At 38.4% G+C, this 18,815-nt stretch overlaps 1 protein-coding gene across 3 annotated transcripts in view; it reads left to right on the top strand.

Moving 5' to 3' along the window:
• The first annotated feature begins 548 nt into the window (after positions 1 to 548).
• The window catches only part of Srek1 (splicing regulatory glutamic acid and lysine rich protein 1), a 34,900-nt gene continuing 16,633 nt past the window's right edge, over positions 549 to 18,815 (top strand). Inside the window, exons 1-6 of one of the 3 annotated variants that reach the window (XM_021649210.2) lie at positions 549 to 807; positions 9,061 to 9,194; positions 14,399 to 14,523; positions 16,656 to 16,820; positions 17,270 to 17,448; positions 18,568 to 18,698. In XM_021649210.2, coding sequence (XP_021504885.1) covers positions 647 to 807; positions 9,061 to 9,194; positions 14,399 to 14,523; positions 16,656 to 16,820; positions 17,270 to 17,448; positions 18,568 to 18,698 — 895 coding nt within the window. In that variant the 5' untranslated portion in view covers positions 549 to 646. Of the gene's footprint in view, positions 808 to 9,060; positions 9,195 to 11,427; positions 12,050 to 13,988; positions 14,113 to 14,398; positions 14,524 to 16,655; positions 16,821 to 17,269; positions 17,449 to 18,567; positions 18,699 to 18,815 lie in introns of those variants that run through there. The other 2 variants (XM_021649202.2, XM_060385667.1) reach the window with 2 other exon arrangements.

The raw sequence follows: 18,815 nt of genomic DNA, 5'->3' as shown, positions 1-18,815 counted from the left end.
TAACTATTAGGGCCCGCTAGTGAAAAATTGCATGTTATAATAAACAAGGACAGCGGAGTCTTTCATTCACTCATTTACTTTAATCGTAACCTCCATACTTGGAGGGAAATTTAACAAGAATTCTCATAATCGTGGTGCTTGCCAATTTTAAAAATAGGTTAAGTGGGACAACAGCCTGTATTTAATAACGAAGCTTTAGTTTGGTCTGGGATTTATTTAAAATGTCCAGACGTCACGGCCCCTTCACCACTGCAGCCGAGGCCTCCCGACTCGGCCGCCGGGCTTCCAATTGACAGAAACACGGAGGAGTGATGGAGTCCGGGGGCACACCCTCGGCAGCCCGCGCCGCAGCAACCGGTGAACACCTCAGAGGGCCTAGCGGGGCCTAGCAACCACCGCGGCGACCAGGCCGCGAGGCGGAGGCAGCCAGGGCCCGCGGGAGCCGCCGCGTTGCCAGGGCGACGCTTCCGGCCGGCGCGCGCAGCCCCCGGAGCAGGCGAGTCGCGCGGTGGGCGGCTAGACGTGCCCGGCGCCGCGCGCGAGCTGGCGGGAGCGCGCTCGCGGCCGCGCGTCTTCGCCTCCTAGGCTCCGTCGCTGACGCGTCGCGGACGTTGGGGAGCGGGAAGGCAGTGGCAGCGGGGCCGGGATGAACAGCGGCGGCGGCTTCGGTTTGGGCTTGGGCTTCGGCCTCTTCCCCACGGCGGTGATCCAGGTGACGAACCTGTCGTCGGCGGTGACCAGCGAGCAGATGCGGACGCTCTTTTCCTTCCTAGGAGAAATCGAGGAGCTGCGGCTCTACCCCCCAGAGTGAGTGCTGGAGCCCGGCTGGGGGGAGGGGCGCGCAGGCTTCGGGACCTCGGGCGCCCAGGCTGGGGGTGGGGGAGAGCGCGGGCGTCACGTGACGGCGCGCGCACCTAGGCGGCCATGTTTGATGAGGGCACCCGGCGGGCTCCCCGGCTGTCGGCGTTGGGGTTTTGTGGATTAACCTCCCCGCGGGGGGCCCGCGGAGGGCTTCGGAGCGGCTCCCCCTTCGAAGCCTCCGGGACTGTGGTTGATGGCCGGTCCCTGAGGTCGGGGCCCGCGGGCTCTCGGTGTCACCCCCAGCCCCGAACTTAAGATGGCCGCAGGTGGGCCGGCGGGAGCGCTCATGGCAAAGGCTCGGAACGTTTTTGCCTTGGGGGAACCGTGGAGGACGCCAGCCACGCCAACGCCCGAAGCTCCAGGTCTAGAGTCTGAGCTCTAGGTCTAGTGCTGAGGAGAGCGCCGATGACAACATGGAATCCAGGCCGTTTTTTGTCCTCCGGGGTCATCCCATCTTCTTGGCTTTTCCAGTCGAGCCCATAGTCAGGAACTTAAAAGATCACGTCAGCCCCTCCTTTCCGGCATCAGCCTCGTTTTTCCTCCAGAGAGGTCACCCCGGCTCTGATGTTCCAGAAAGTATTCAGTCAGTGCGGAGTTGCCGCTACTGCGTACACGTGTTTAAAATCCACATCTTAGTTGGTATTTGTAGGTCGACATCGCTTCCCAAGGCAGTGTACTTGAAGTGGTAAATTTCGCTTATGCAATATTAACTAGTCCGCTAACTCGTAATGGTTTGCCCCTTCTTAACATTCTCGAACTCGTAAACTGACATGCTAAGATCGACAGTATTCTGTTCTTTATGCTAACATATTAGAAAAGTAGTTACCCACAATTTTTTTTGGTACGAGTTCAGCTTGTTTCATAGTGATGCTCATAGAAGAGTATTTCTGTCTAAGCAGTGGAACCACTGCTTATTGATAAATCTTATGCATTTGGATATTTAATATTAACTCCTTTTTTTCTTGGAAATATTCATGCATTCAGAAAAGCTGAAATAATACATTGAGTGTCCGTCTGTGTTCCTTCACTTGTTGGCACAGATGGTTTTTAAATTTTAATTTGTTTTAGCTGGGCCTTTAATCCCAGCACTCGGGAGGCAGGGGCAGGTGGATCTCTTTTCTTTCAAGGCCAGCTTGGTCTACAGAGTGAGTTGAGTTTAGCAGGGACTACCCAGAGAAACCTTGTCTGGAAAAACAAAACAAAAATTCGTTGTTCTAAGAGTGAACCCCCCCCCCCTTTATGTAGTGTATCTTCAGAGACTAGTTATCTCCAGTCAGGAACAGGTCCAACCCCTCCCTCACAAAAAAAAAAAAAAAAATTCATGACGTTGACATCTAGTGATGTAGTTTATTTTGTAAAATGATTTACTGTCTGAATATACAGGTTTGCATTTTTTTTTCTTGGCTTTTCGAGACAGGGTTTTTCTGTGTAGCCTTGGACTCAGTTTGTAGATCAGGCTAGTCTTGCACTCATAGAGACCCGCCTGTCTCTGCCTCCCAGAGTGCTGGGACTACAGGTGTGTGCCACCACACCCAGTGTACCGGTTATTTCTTCATGCAGAAATTCAAGCAGTATATTTTTGACAAGAATTCTGCATAAGCGCATGAGCATAAGGTCTGATGTAACCCTGACACTGAAGTTTGTAATCTCTTTGAACATTTGAAGATGCTTTCAGCTGTCTATTAAGTACTCAGCATTTAGTAATTGGGGAGTGTTGGGAGAAGGGCTGTGTCCCTTGAGGGTTACGAGCCAGTTGGTGAAATACTCCGTCCATGAATAGAATAGCCTTCATTCCCAATAAACTCCATCTGTATCTAAACTTGGGCTTAGGTGGTAGCACTTGGGAAGGTGTATCTTGAAGATTCTACCCTTTTTAGGGCTGGCCTTGAATAAGCCTATCCTTCCTGCGTGAGAAGATGTTATTATTTGGCGTTTAAAGGTCAAAGGGAGTGAAAAGCTCTGCTATTTGTGTTAAAATAGAGTCGGTATGTCACAAACTAATTCTCTGGGCAAAGTTGTTACCAGATTAAAAACTCTTACCTGGTTGTCATTAGTGCAGGAGTAGCACCACACTCTGGTTTTGTAGTGATACTGTTATACTTTATTAGCATAACTCCATAATGCAGTTATGCTAGCTGGTCCTTAAGGATACACTTGCAGTTGATGTTGAAGTGTAGAAAAATGCAGTCAGCAGTACTTCTGTGAAAGATAATGATAGTTATCCAGGCAGTTGTGCTACATGCTCTTCATCCCAGCACTTAGGAGGCAGATGCAGATGAGTTCAAGGCCAGCCTGGTCTTCCAGAACAGCCACGGCTACACAGAAAAATCCTGTCTTGAAAAAAACTAAAAACCAAACAAACGAAACAAAAAACCAAACCAAAAGTTTTGTGACTAACGTTTACAAGTTGAGTAGTTATTTGATTTAAAATTGGAAATACATTTCTTTAGTGAAAGGTGAAAATGGGTCCGCATCGGGTGTCTTCCCATTTCGCTCTCCATTGACCCTGAAGCTCCAGTAGTCTGGCTGAGCTGGCTCGGGCTGGGGATCTGCTTAGAGTGCTAGTGCCACAGCTGCACGCCCCCACACCCTTCAAGTGTTAAGTGCCAGATCCTACTTGCTTGTGTGGCAGTACTTTACCCCTGAGTTGTCTCCTCAGGGGCCAGTTTCATTTAGAAATTTGAACATTAAGTATTCACATAAACAGGCCATTACCCTGGCTCACCAGGTAGAAAGGCCTGCCTCTCAAGGCCAATGACTTGAGTTCATTCTCTGGACTAGAACCTGCTGTGAAAGGAGAGAATTGAGCTCTTGAAAGTTGTCTTCTGACCTCTCTCTACAGGTACATCTCAGGAGTACACACTTGCACAGATAATACAGAAAATTAAAAAAGAATTTATGTAGACATTCATTGTATATACTAAGAATTATTTGTCATTCTTTTTGATGTTGCCGATAATTAAATAGCCAGAATTACTGTCCAGCTTCTTGCACAGTAATTGAATTTCATAGTTCATGAAGTTATTTGTACAAATTGCTTTTTTTCGGTAATCTTTTCCTTGTGATGTATTCATACAGAAAAATGAACATTAAGTTTTACAGTTTAAACATGACAGTGAAGCAAGCACACAGCTGGGGGGTATCTGCACCTACCCTTTCCCTGTGCCCTCCTTCAATTGACTAACTACTCCCTAAGGGTAATTCTATGTTGATTTCTAACACCAGGAAGATTTTCACCTGTGCAGTTTTTCTTACCTGCTCTGGTTTCCTACCTCTCTGGTCTTTAAAGTTCAAAGAATTAAAGTAAAAGTCTGTAAACTACTTAAAGTAACTTAGTTAACTTAAAAAAAATAACATGCTGTGTTGGAAGACCACACTATACCATGTCTATTTTTTTGTTGCCATGGCAAAACACTTTAAGATCAAACAGGGAGCTACTTTGGCTCAGGTTTTCAGAGGTTTCGGTCTGTATTGGTGGGCTCTGGTGGCCAGACAGAGTATGATGGTGCCTGGGGAATAGAGACAATCCCAGGAAGGAGCCGGGGGCAAGATAAAACCTCCTCCAAGGTGCTCTAGCGAGTCCCACCTCCTAGTAGTGCTCTCACGTCTGTACCCTCACAGAGACCAGCAGCCGAGAACCAAGTCTTCATCACATGGGGTGTGGGGAGGGGTGTCCTTAGGGGCCTGATTCATAACCTAACCATAGCAGCCATTCTATATAGAGTGGAGAACAAGAAATAAAATCTGTGATCTTAAGATAACCACACCAAATTCCTTTCATTCGCATGTTTTTTTCTTCTGGTCTCCTATATGTGCTTATTATAATACAGTGTAATCAAAGGAGTCATATATTGTGATTATAAACTTTTTTTTTTTTTTACTAATCTATAATAAGTACTTTTCACATTGCCATGCTTTAAAGTAGTATTTAAAGACATGTGCTGTGTTGAGTGTTTTTGAAAGTCTGTTATATTTTGGTTGTCTTTAAAATTTTTAATTACAAATGAAAGAGTTTAAGCTAGCTGCATTTGGAAATGATCATCAGCAAGGATTTACAGGTCTGCAAAGCAGTGTTAGTGCTTTATAAGAAAGGCTTGGAGAACTGTGCCATTCAAAGTACTGTTGGAGCCCTTAGATAAATGTTATGTTGGTCAATAATTTCATGCATAAAAACTATTTGTCCATGTTTTCGATTATGTAATTTTGATATAGATCTTCTAAAGAAGCAGCTGGTCTCAACTGTGGGTTGAGACCTCTTTGGGGTAGAATGACCCTTTCATAGGGGTCACCTAAAACCATTGGAAAACACATGATTCATAACAGTATCAAAATAACAATTACAAAGTAGCAACAAAAATAATTTTCTGTTGGTGGCCACCACAACCTGAGGAACTGTATTAAAGGGTCACAACATTAGGAAGGTTGAAAACCACTATATTATACCTTACATGTATGTACCATGATAGTGCTTTTTGGAGTAGAACACTTTTTTTAATTATTTTTATTTTATTTGCATTGGTGTGGGATCCCATTGAACTGTTACAGACAGTTGTCAGTTGCCATGTGGGTGCTGGGAATTGAACCTGGGTCCTGCTGGAAGAGCAGCTGGTGCTCTTAACCACTGAGCCATCTCCTCAGCCCGAGTAGAACACTTTTAAATCAGTTCTCAGGTTTGGTACATCTTGCCATGTAGTTTCTTTATAGATTGGGCTGGTTTACTATGCTCATGAATATTAAATTTGAAGTGAAGTGGGTTTTAACTAGAGATGTCTAGGATACGCTTTTAATTTTCAGTAGTGACTATTTAGGTTTGCATTTTTTCACAAAAGGTTCTGCCATTTGGGAAATGTAGCTCTGGTGATGGCTTGTCAGACCCTTGATTAGAGGGCTAAGAGTGTTCTTGTCGAAATTCCTAGGGCTTTAGTAGGTCACCTTAAGGGCAGGGCTTTTGACTTGCTTTAGCAGGGAAGGACAAAGTATTACCAGTCTCACCTAAGAACTGACATTTTTTATTTAAAAAGATCTCTGTTAAATTGAAGAATAAAAGTTGTAATGGCCATAGAGCAACCAAGACTCCATAGAGTAACCAAGACTCCTGGGACTGGGAATCAGAACTATATCAGCAGTTAGAGTGACTCTGCCTTTCTATCCGAAGAGGCTGTTTTCTGTTTCTTTGTGGAACTGTCTGACACAAGCTACTTTCCATTCCAGCAGAAAGATCTGATTGTTTGAGTTCATTTATTTGGTCAAGCCTGACTACCCAGAATGCATGTTGTTGGTTAGCAGGTGAATTGGACTCTTGTGGCAGGTGACTAATCACTTGGGGCTAGAGAAGCTTAAAGAATGTGTTGGGAGGTTCAAATAAATTGTGCTAAATAATGCCTGTGCTGAAGCTGCATACAATGCTCAAGTTGCTCAGGTTGCCTGTGACCTGTGATATCTTTGAATGGTTTACAGAGGACTTGAAACTTGAGTCATAAAGAAAAATGAAATTAGCTTAAAGAGGAGATAAGAGGAAAAAAGTGATTCCTTAAGTGAAACAGCATGTACAGAGACCACATTTTCAGACTCTGCTATTCAGGGTGTGTTCTTGGAACCACAAAACTTGTATGTCTGGAGTTTTGGATGCATATAAAATGAAGCAACACAAAGGTGCCTCTAAGGAAATTTCCTCTTAAGTGATGTAATGCAATTTGGGGTTTAAGGATCACATTGGCATTTTTGTGGAAGAAGACCATTAAATAGTGGATTAAAGTTAGACAAAGAGTGATTGATTATAAGATTGTGTACTAATCTAGGTGAGCATTGCTAAGGTCCTGTCAACAGTGAGAATGAGGAAAGACAATGTGACACATATTTGGGAGATGATCTCAGGAATTTATTGGTGGTTTGGATGAGGAAGTTGGAAAGGTCAAGGATGAGTGAATCAGGATTGGCAGTCCAAGTCTCAGTTTGACAAAAGAGATAATTTCTTAACTCTGTCTTGGTAGGGCTGAGCTCTGAGATGAAGTGCACAATCAGCTTTATGTCTCTTGAGCATTACCGGTGGCTGTGGCAGAGAAAAAGAGCCAAACAGTGGCTCTCAAAGCTTCTGCAAACTGGAGGGGTTGGTTTTGCTCATGTTTAATCCACGAAAGCAAGTTATTTGGACACAAGTAAGTTCATGAAGCAGAAAAGTGGAATTTTACCATGCACTTTAAAGGAACATTGGAAATTTTGGTGAATAGTGCCAATTACTGTGATACTAGTGACTCTCAGATACCATAGCAGGGAAATATTACCATTACTTTTAAGTTAAGATAGAAAATACAGGATGTAAGGCAGAGCTGGAAAAGAGGAGGAGGTAGTGAATGGATTGTGCTTACTGAGGTAGGGGTGCATCAAATTGTACTTAATGAGCAGGCAGGTACTTGGATCTGGTTGTACAGATCTCTGGACAGACCTATATTAGAGATTTGGTAATGTAAAGATGGTGGCTTAAATCTGAGTAGGCTGTATTTATGTGACACTATGTAAAAGGCTTTGGCTTAGATGACTGAGGAGGGTTTTTAGTGAGAGCTACTGTGAATTGGTAACCTTAAGTGAGAGAGATAAATTTAGTCAAATAGGAAAAAAGAATTAGTATTTTTAAAAACAATGTAAGTAGCCCTACTACTTATTGATAACATTGATTTAAGTTCTAGATGCAAATAGATTTTTTTACAGTATTTCTTTTTTTGTTTTGTTTTTGCCACAACAAAGGTGGCTTAAGGAAGAAAGGATATCTTTTGGCTTTTGGCTTATAATTCCAGGGGATACAGTCCATCTTCATGAAGGAGATACAGCAGCAGGAACAGGTGGCAGTTGGGTACATTAAGTCCACTGTGAGGCTCTGTAGAGTTTTCAGTACGGTGTCACATAGCTCTCTCTTTAATGTAGTGTAGGACCCTAGCCCAGGGAGGGGTGTGGGTCTTCCCACTTCAGTTACTCTATTAACCATCATTGATAGTGTAACTAACTTTAAACAATTTAGTGTTATTCTACATTGTTTTAAAGTTGGATGCGTTGCTGTATGTGATGAATCACAGAGAACAAACTAAGTAATAGAAGTGACTGGAGGGGCTGGAAAGACTTCTCAGTGGTTAGAGTATATACTAGCTAGGTTCCAGCATCCACTTTTGGCAGCTCACTTCTTGTAACTCCAGTTCTTGGGGATCTGATATGTTCTTCTGGACTTCATGACCACCAGCATTCATAGCACCCTTACTTAAAGTCAATCTTTTTTAAAAGGTGACTTTGTAATTGCTAGTTAACCAGTTACTAAGTGATTTAGTACGAAGCAGTATAGATGACAACACGGTGCCCAAGAAGTAGTGTATTGTTTATTATAACGAGGTAAGATCATATGATTGACTCTTTTGCAGCATGCTGCTTTTTACTATAGGTCTGCCTACATTGAGGTAAATCAGATAGACTAGAGTGTCTACTGTCTTTTATTTTATTTTTTTGAGATGGTTTCTCTATGGCTGTTATGGACTTGCTTTATAGACCAGGCTGGCCTCCAACTTACAGAAATCCACCTGCTCTGCCTCCCTGAGTGCTGGAATTACAGGTGTGTGCCACCACACCCAGCTGAGTGTCTACTATTTTGCAAAATAAATTACATAACATTTTGGTTGTAAAAACTTTGTTTTTGCCCTGAAAAGCACATTACTCTGTAGCCTGAAGCCATTTGGTATATGCAAAAAAACACAAACAAAACCAAAACCCTTATTTAATTCCATATTACCTAATTGTGTGATTACTATGAAACTTTCAGTGATATTTAGTGTTCATTGTTGGCAGTGAACCCATGCTGCCACTAGCAATGCGCTTAGCACTGTTTTTAGTGATATAAATGTTGAGTAATCAGTTGGTGGGAGAGGCTACTTTTTTGTTTGTTGTTTTTACAGTTTAAAGTCTTAGATGGTAAAAATCTGACTATGATAACTTGTTAACTGTTTTGAATTTCACTCAAGTACTTACTGATTTGCAGACAACTTGAGATTGGCTTCTGTTTTGTCAGACAAGCCAGAGTCAGCATTAAATGACTAAAATTTTCTGTTTCGATGTTAATAATCTTTAGCAACAAAAATTACCTAAGTCTGGTGTAAGAAATTTAAAATGAAAATTACAAAACCATGCAGATGTTTATTAATCCATTTTTTTTTTATCTTGCAGCAACACACCTCTTGCTTTTTCCTCCAAAGTATGTTATGTTAAGTTTCGTGACCCATCAAGTGTCGGTGTGGCCCAGCATCTAACTAACACGGTTTTTATTGACAGAGCTCTGATAGTAGTTCCTTGTGCAGAAGGTTGGTATCTCATTTTTTCCTTTTTGTTTTAGTTTCTGTCCTGTCTGTTACTATAGCCTTTAACTTCCTAGACATTGGCCAGTAATTTTTGTGTTTGTTTGTGCACACTCACTTTTGTGTGTGTGAAAATGAGAATGAGATCGGAGAAGAAAACACCTGATAGAAAACTATATTGAAGTGGTTGGTTTATTACTTACAGATATTTGAGGTTTTACAACTGAACATTTAGAAAATTTGTCAAATATTTGCCTTTTATAGTTGGCCTTGGCTTTTTATACCCAATTTGCAGATTGTAAAAAAAAAGTTTTTTAGAACTTAAAAACTTAAGTTGGTATGAAAGGTATTTAAAATTCATATATTCAGAGGACAGTTAAGAATTTTCCAAGTAAAACACTATACATTCAGCCAAATTAGGGTTGTGATGTTTTTATATTAATTTGAAAAATACTCAGTTTATTCTTTATATCTCCTCTTAAAGTAGTTTCTTTCAATTATTATAAGACTATTATTTCATACTTAGTTTAATTTTTATTATATACCTGGAACTTTTTCTTTGATTGGCTTTTATTGGGGAGGATAACTAGAAAGCAACTTTTAAGGCCTCCATCAAGAAGTGATGTCAAAGATGGGAAAAAGGCCAAAAGCCTTCTAGTTACTTGTTAAATCTTATGTCTTGCATTGCTTTAAGAGGTAATTATTATTACAAATTTTATGTTTTTCCAGAGTCATTCATATATAATTGGCTGCTGATTTTGACTGACATATATATATAGATTTTAAAATTTGGTTATTTTCTAAATTGAAATGTTCTTAGAAATGAACATGTTTTTTTGTTTTTTTGCTAGATAATATTAACTATTTTATAGCATAAAAGTATGCTAGAAACAATTTACTGGCCTTTTTATATGAATTTTAAAAACTTGGCGTAGTGACTAGGTTAACACTAAAATGCAATCAGCTAATGCATTAGCACTTTGGGAGTTCTGTGCTTGTTTCAGAATGCCTGTTATGGAGTGTTAAGAGCACTGTAAGATACGGCTCCTCCAGACTGGTGGCTTTCAGATCCCAGAACAGGAAGTTCTGGTTTCTTTTTCCCCCCAGATGTATTTGAAAGCATATTTCTCGTGTTTAAGGGGTTAGAGTAGATAGGGAAGATAAATGTGGATTAAAATAAATTATTTGCCAAATGCATTCTTACTTGATAATCTTTTAAGAGCATAGTGAGCCCCAAGTCAGGGCGTAAGATGGGAAAGGAAGAAGTTTTAATTTTACAAAGTTTCATGCTATAAAACTGCACAGGAAAAAAAATTACCAAGTGGATTTCTTAAACTGAAAATATCAAAAAGTATAGCATAGGCTTTTATTATTACTGATTTTGATGGAGGAGTTTAAAATCACTGAACCTTACTCTAAGTCCATTCAATCAGAGAAACTGATTTCTAAGAAACTTTCAAGGTTATAGGCATATGGAGGTCTTTGTTGTAGTTTGTTTTACTTAGTTGAAATTAATAAAGGCAGCTATAACTCTTTAAATATTTTCAGTGAGAAAAAATTTTACTATTTTTGAATATGCAAATCAAAATTTACTGCATTTTTCAATTTTGACATGAGTAACTGGTATCAGAAGAAACTGATACACATTTTTTATTAGTTTTGTCAAAATATCACTGACTTTCACAGCTCTTAAGTCTGATTATGCACCTTCAGCAGAGAAGTAGTGCATTGTTAAATTTAAAAAAGAGCAGAGTTAGAGGAAGAAACGGAGGGAAGTCTGCACTGGAGTGGTCTCTGAGGTAAGCAGTGCAGTGTGCGCTCTGCACACTTGACTCGTTGCAGGCCTCAGTGCTGTACAAGCAGCACGGTGCAGACGAGAAAGGCCAGGTCAGACATTTTACCAGGTTTTTTCAATTTGCTGGTTTTTAGTTCAGACAGTAATGTGAGAAGAGAATGGAAAAGTATTGATACCTTTTGAGCAGGAACTATTGTTAATGAAACATGCTATTTTGAATAAAAAGTACTTTCATTATACTTGTCTAAATATGACCTTTTTGTTGCGTGCATTTCAGATTTCTTTTTAGAAATGTTAACACTTAGAAAAAAATAAGATCAACATAGCAGGTGTGAGCCTAATCATCAGTCATAACTTTATGTCCACATTTTCTGGTAGATGGATTTTGACATTAATTTGGTTTTGTATGTTTTCTCTATGTGATATTTGTGCATTATTAGATGACTAGACTGGCCAAGGCAGACCTGTTACACTTGCCTGAGTTAGGCATTGTTTGCCATGCCACTAAACCTGCCGCCAAGTGAAACCTTCATTGGGGAAATGAGATCGGAGTCTGAACCGCAGAAGATGGACGCCCTGTCTCTGTTTTTATTGTTTTACTTTAATTTTATTTCTTTTTATTTTGTCCCTTTTTTTTGTTTGTTTTGTTTTTGTTTTGTTAAATCTTTCACTTTTAACTTGTGAGCTGGTCTTCCAGTTCTTTGTAAATGGTATTCCATTAAGAGTTCATAACGTGTTGCAAATTTATGGGGGAATGATTACCAGAACTCAACCTTTAGATGAACTGAATTGCCATGCAGTAAGTTAGAGTATAGCTGAAAAGATGCTCAGTGCTTTTAATTGGTCTTTGTGGGTTGATGAGGTACATTTTGATCTTCAAACATTAAAGCACTTACGAGAATCTTAGGAACATTTTCTAGATGGGCTCAGTGCTTATTATTTTTTCCCCAAGTCTACATCTCTCATAAAAACCAACTGATGGCTTATAATTTTTATCCTTCCCCTAGAACTGTAGGCATATAAAACCATCAAGGAAAATAAGTGCATTTCTTTTACCATCTTGAAGGTAGGGGGAGGTCTTTGTCTTTTATTAACTTGGTCTTAAGAAGCCTTTTGTTGCCTCTGGGGAATGGATATTGGAGACAACATTGATTGTTTATTTGCATGTATTTTTTTTTTTTTTGCTTGAATTTTTTGTTGAAAATTCTTTAGAGGTTAATAGCTTTTTAAGTGGATTCTGACGTCAGGACTCACAGTGTGAGATGTTTGCCTCAGTTTTCTTTGAAGTGTAGTTTGGGGAAAATGCTAAATGCTTACTTGTTTTATACTTCTATATACTCTGGTAGAGTTTTAGAGGATAAATTTTATAGAATTTTATTTTGGAAATAGAGCAATGGAATTTTTCTTAAAATATCTTTAGAACAAGACAGAAATAATATAATATGAGCTTAAAGTTACTGATTTTTAAGTTTATTTTTATGAGGTAGGGAGAATCTGATAACCTGTTGAGACTTACTACAGAACCAAGTCCTCATAGTACTGAGTAATGATCTTGGTTTGTGTTGAACACCTTATTGTCTGTGTAGTCTCTTTACTGTATGGGTAGCTGGGTTTGATTATTGACAAATAATACTAAATTTGGCATTACTAGATTGAAACTCTTAGGTGAATAAATTAGGGTGCTAAAGCATAGAGTGTACATGTTAGGACTAGTTACTTATCACCGGTGTTCTGGTTTTAAACCTTTAAAAATACTATATATTTCGAGTAGATAAAATGAATGTGATAATTAATATAAATAGTAAATAGTATAGTGTGTATGTGGGCATATGTAGATATATAGTAATAGTAGTAACTAGTAACTCATTGTTATTTGATAGCTTTAATAAGGCCTACCTTGTTATCATTCTGCATGTTAAGAAATTTGTTCTCCAGAACTTAATGTCCTTGTTTTTTAAAATTAGTTAAATTTAGATGCTGTAAAATTAGAAAATTTGCATTTGCCAAAAGGACTAAACTGTAATTGTATTTTTTTCTATAGATAAGCTATACCCATTATCTAAAGTTTTACATTCCAACTTGAATCACTTCATGCTTAGAGGTCTTTCAAGAGATGTTTAGAGATTTATCTCTGTACATCTGGTTGTTCTAAATAGGATTTACCACTGAAACCAGGCATCATGTTCCTGAAAATTTACCACATATATTTCAGCTTGTGTGATTTTTTTTTTTTTTAAAGAGCGGTTTTAAGACAGTCTTAATGAATTAATAGAAATGGTAATTTATATATGCAATCAAGTTTGAGAATTATACCTTTTTTATTTGCTAAGAAGATAGGGAAAAATGTGAATGTTTTAGTTTTTTAAATTTTTTTTAAATTTAGAAGCCAAATATAGCAGATCATGAACTTTAAAATGACTTTTTCATTTTTTAAGTTGCAAGTGTTTTTATTAATTCTAAACTGATTTTAGTACTACTCCTGTTAGAAAATTACAGGTTTCATAAGCAAAGCATTTGTAAGCATTAGTTACTGTTATTCAGATAAGTATATATACATTGCATCTAAAGTTAGTATTAAAAGGGTTTTTTTTTGAGACTGAGAAAATTTTTGTTCAGTCCCATAAATTTTTTATAAATTGCCTAAAAGGTATCTTTGGGATTGGATCCTTTCTAGGCATTAGTTGTTGAGGTGCCTTATTGATGAGTGGGTATGGACCATTTTTAATTCAAGTTGATTACATGTTGTAGAGTTCTGTTTTCCTGTGTTTATTTGAGATTGAGTGGAGTCTTGGAGGGTTACAGAATTGTTTGCTTCACAAGTAGGTAGCTTCAGGACAGCATAGAGAACACTCATTGTGGAACAAATTTCAATTCGCACATATTTGTTTTTTTTTTTTTTTCTTTTTCTTTTTCTTTTTTGACTAATTTGGTTATTTGCCATTTCTGGGGATTAAACTTTAAAAAATGTTCTTCTTTTCTGTATCTGATGTTCTGTGTGCTATTAGTGACGCAGCCAACACGAACGGTTGTCATGTGTAACACAACTTTCGATCACCGCGAAAACAGCGTCCTGGGAAAGCGTCCATGCTTGATATCGTTTGGTTCATGAACATTAAGTTTCCAGTACAGGTGACCCATAGCTCAAAGTGTTAAATAATTGTCTACATTATTCAGTTTTTAAAATAATATTCCATTAATGAGATTGTTAGTCTTTGAAGTTTTGCTCACTTTTATTTTTCCTAATAGAGCAGGATAAAAGGAAAGACTTATGTTCGTATTTGTTTCTTTGTACAAGATCTGATAGATAGTTTCATTTATTATTATTATTTTTAAGTGCAAGGGTAATTGTAAAATCATAGTATAAAGTTGGTGTGGTGTTTCCGCTTTCCGTAATATCAGGAACTTTTCTCTGCAGGTAAAATCCCAGAGGAAGCCAAAGCCCTGTCTTTACTGGCTCCTGCTCCAACCATGGCAAGCTTGGTTCCGGGTGCAGGACTGCTCCCCATACCGACCTCCAGTCCTCTGACGGCAGTGAGTAGTGTAAGTCCTCTTGATGTTGTGGGCATGGTGACCTATGCAAATGGTTGAGTAAGGAATTTGAAATTATTTTCACTTTGTTTTGTTTTGGTGGTAACCATCCAAAGTCCATGCTTAAAAATTTACCCCATTGTCATCTCACTTGAGGTTGCTTTGGGGATTCCTCTGAAATAACTGGGAGCTTGTTCAAATTTGGAAATTCAAATAGGAAACTTGGTGCTTTAGATAACACAGACTTGGAGGCCATAGATCACTTCCCAGTTGAGGAGTACCAGAAGGTCAAAAGCCATTTAAAGAAGGGCATGAGCATTGGTAATGAAAAAAGCATTTCAGAGAAATAGTCATGTGATGACTGTGAGGCTGGAACAAGGTGAAAAGATGATGAAAATCTTAACTTTTTCTGTATAGAATTAAACAGTAATTAATATTTTGTGATTTCTTAGTAAAATAAAGATACAACCATCACTGGGCTTTTATTTTTTGTGTGAAAAAGATTCTGGTTATACTCCTTTTCCAGGAGGGTTAGATAAAGGCTGTGACTTACGTGTTAGTTTTCCATAGGGAGAGCACATACTTTGTGATTGTGATCAGTTTGACCTGATTATAGACATGGATTCTGGAATTTTGAATTTTGCATAGCATTCTGTTGCTGGAGACCTTCACTGAGATTTATGGAGCAAGATAGTTTTTAATTGAACTTCTGTGTTTGAGCAGACCAGAAGTGCTCAATTTGCCTGGAGCATAGTGAGGGGACAGAACTAGGTGTTTGAAGTTGGATAGGATACTGACTCTGTAGGGCTTTTTAGATCTTAGAAAGGCATTTTGAATTTTATTTTTAAGTTGATTAGAAACAACATGTCCTCGCATGTTTTCAAAAATATTAATAAGGGACAAAACTTACAAAAGAAGTTTTGTAAACTTGTTTTTCTAGCTTTAGAAACTGCTGTTATTTCTTATTCATTGATAGAATATTCTTATTCATTGATAGAATATTTGCATATATTGTTAGTGATCAGTTTTATGGTCACAAATAGAAATGAAATGAAATAGAAATGAAAGTGGTTGTATTTTATTTCTTTGAAAAATCTTTTTTTTTTGTTACTTCTCCCAAATGCAGAAAATGTTTTCAAATTTTGAGATCTTTTGAATGATCAAGTACAGCTGCCATTGCAAATTCACTATTTGTGAATTCATATACTTAGTAAAAGTTTTTTTTTTTTTTTTTTTTTTTAAGATTTACTTATTATGTATAGTGTTCTGTCTGCATGGCCAGAAGAGGGACCAGATCTCATTGTAGGTGGTTGTGAGCCACCGTGTGGTTGCTGGGAATTGAACTCAGGACCTTAAGAACAGCCAGTGCTCTTAACCTCTGAGCCATCTCTCCAGCCCAAGTTTTTTGAAACTTCCAAATCACTGTTTGCAGCTGACACATACTCTAGAGTAATGATAAGTTTGAGTTACATGTGATATTTCTAGATGAAGCCAAGCATCTTCTGCCTTATTTCAGTACTCATGCTGCAAATGGGTGTGAGTATAGTCTGTTTAGTGCCATATTCTTTGAAATTCTGTTTCTGTATGTATTTTTTTCTCTTTAGATAGTTCCACACACAGTGCCAAAAAAAAAAAAAAAAAAGCTCAGTCCTTATGATGGAAATACAGAAAAGCTTCAGAGTATTTGTTTTGCTGACAATGAATTCAGTGTTGCTAAATCAACATATATTAACCGAGGGACCATCAGACAGAAAGTCATATAAGAAAGTTCTGTGCTGAGTACTTGATGGGCAGGGATACTATGATGACAAGGTCCTAGGAACTTAACCTTGCCTCTTTTCTAGGCATTAGTCCAGTATACAATAATGCTGTTTATGGACATCACAAACTAGAACTATGTTGAACATTGAAAAGTAGTGTTGACTTTTAATGTCAGTTTAAAGGTACTTAAATACCCGGGCAGTTAGAAAATGTTGTGTTAAAAACTAATGTGAGGTCATTCTTTGCAATTCAGATATATGTAGCTTAAAGTTCTTTTTCTCCTTCCATTCATGTTGAGTTGATCTACTGGTAGGAAGATTAGAGAATAGTGCTTTGGACACTAATGGAAACTATGCCTCATAGTTTACTTTTGTTTCTTATAGCTTGGTGTTTCACTTAGCAGTTTGGGAGCCATACCAGCAGCAGCACTGGACCCAAATATTACCACACTTGGAGAGATCCCACAGCCACCACTTATGGGAAATGTGGATCCTTCCAAAATTGATGAAATTAGGAGAACAGTTTATGTTGGAAATTTGAATTCACAGGTAACTAAGAAGAAACCAGGTGGCAGTAGCCATTTATTTATTCCTTCTTAAAATTTCTATTGATAAAGTATTATTTACTTGTTTTAAAAATTTGTTATTAGCATGTATTATATGATTAATTTCATTATGATGTTTTCACATATGCATGTATTTTGACCATATTTATTTTCCCCATTATTCCCTTGTAACCTCTTCCTACTCCCATCGATCTGCTTTCTCTTCCCAAGTAGTCCCTCTTCTACGTTCATGTCTTTCTTGGAACCTAGTAGGTTTAATCGGGATTGCATATTAGGAGCATTGATTATTAACAGGAGAGTATGGGAACCTTGCCAGTTACCTTGTCACTAAAGAAAATGTACTTCCCTCCCTGCTGCAAGCATTAGCTACTTTATTTACCTGACTTACAAAAGGAGAACGTACTGTATTAAAGTGTCACTCTGCTTCCTCAGACAACAACAGCTGATCAACTACTTGAATTTTTTAAACAAGTTGGAGAAGTGAAGTTTGTTCGGATGGCAGGTGATGAGACTCAGCCAACTCGGTTTGCTTTTGTGGAATTTGCAGACCAAAATTCTGTGCCGAGGGCCCTTGCTTTTAATGGCGTTATGTTCGGAGACAGGCCGCTGAAGTAAGACACCTTCAACAAAGACATTCTTAATGGTTTTGAAAACATTGTGAAATGCTTGATTTAATTAAAGCTTTTTTTTTTAAAATAGTAATTGGCAATTTGTGGAAAGACTGGGTTAAGTATAAGTGAAATGCATGACACAGTAGCCTTTACATTTCTTGTTATAGTTGAAGACCTGTCTCTTTTTTTTTTTCTGTCCTTAATACATAGTTGATCATTAACTGTATATGATACATAGTGGTTTCAGGAATACAGGTTTATTTTGTGATGATAGCAGATTAAGGGCAGCTTAGTTTACAATTGAACTACAGAACTTCGATAATAAGAATTTGGGTAAATTCCAAGTCCTAGGAAGAAAATAATGTTCAGTATTTAGAATCAGTTTTAACTCAGACATTGTGACTTAATCTGCTCATGCCTATCCTTGTTTGTAAAAATTTCATATCACCTTTCAGATACTTAAGACCAGAAATTGTATTTCATACAGATATTAAGGCGAATGGTTTTGAGTTTTATAGTTGGATCTCTCAATTTACTAGTTTGGCATTTTACTCTCAAGTGATCAGTCACTGTTGTTATTGGGTGCCCAGTCTTGTCTGCGGTATGTGTAAGATAGACACAGCAGGTATGTCTGTGTATGTCCCAGGAGACACGCTACCTACTAGGGGAGGTTTACCAGATGCCTGTCGCCTCTGAAGCTGTGTCTGACTAAGACATGGGTCAGTATTGAATAAAATGGTCATGAAGTCAGCTTCCCCTTCATCTACCTGGGGTATGCAGGTTATCAGCAAAATAAAATTAAGAATAAAGGTGGTCCTTTTTAATCCTGATATCAGCATTTTCATTTTTCTAAGGTATGTGCAAAAGCACTTATGATTAAGTTATGAAGGTAGATTTCAGTTTTTCCTGCTTTTTCTTTTGTTTAGCAGGACATGGTAGGTGGACATGAAAGATCATGGTTTTGTGAGGTTGCTTTTGGTTATTCTGTAGTTATTTTATTTCCTTACGTGCTGTTGATGTCCTCAGATTTATAAGTATGTGTATCATACTAACATTTAATTGTTTCTTGTTTTATAAACTATGGTGTGTGTTTGTGATATACTAATATTTTTAATTTAGAATAAATCACTCCAACAATGCAATAGTAAAGCCTCCTGAGATGACCCCTCAGGCTGCAGCTAAGGAGTTAGAAGAAGTAATGAAGCGAGTGCGGGAGGCTCAGTCATTTATCTCAGCAGCTATTGAACCAGGTAAGGCCACAGTATTGCTGTACAGGGCGTAGAGTACAGACGGTAGACTCTTAGAGCTGGAAGGAATTTTAGGATTACACTGCTCAGCTCCTTCACTGTACAAATGAGAAGACTGAA

The sequence above is a fragment of the Meriones unguiculatus genome, chromosome 6, assembly GCF_030254825.1.
Source record: "Meriones unguiculatus strain TT.TT164.6M chromosome 6, Bangor_MerUng_6.1, whole genome shotgun sequence".
Lineage (NCBI taxonomy): Eukaryota > Metazoa > Chordata > Mammalia > Rodentia > Muridae > Meriones > Meriones unguiculatus.
The sequence above is the reverse complement of the archived record's forward strand: the minus strand, read 5'-3'. Positions and strand labels throughout refer to the sequence as shown.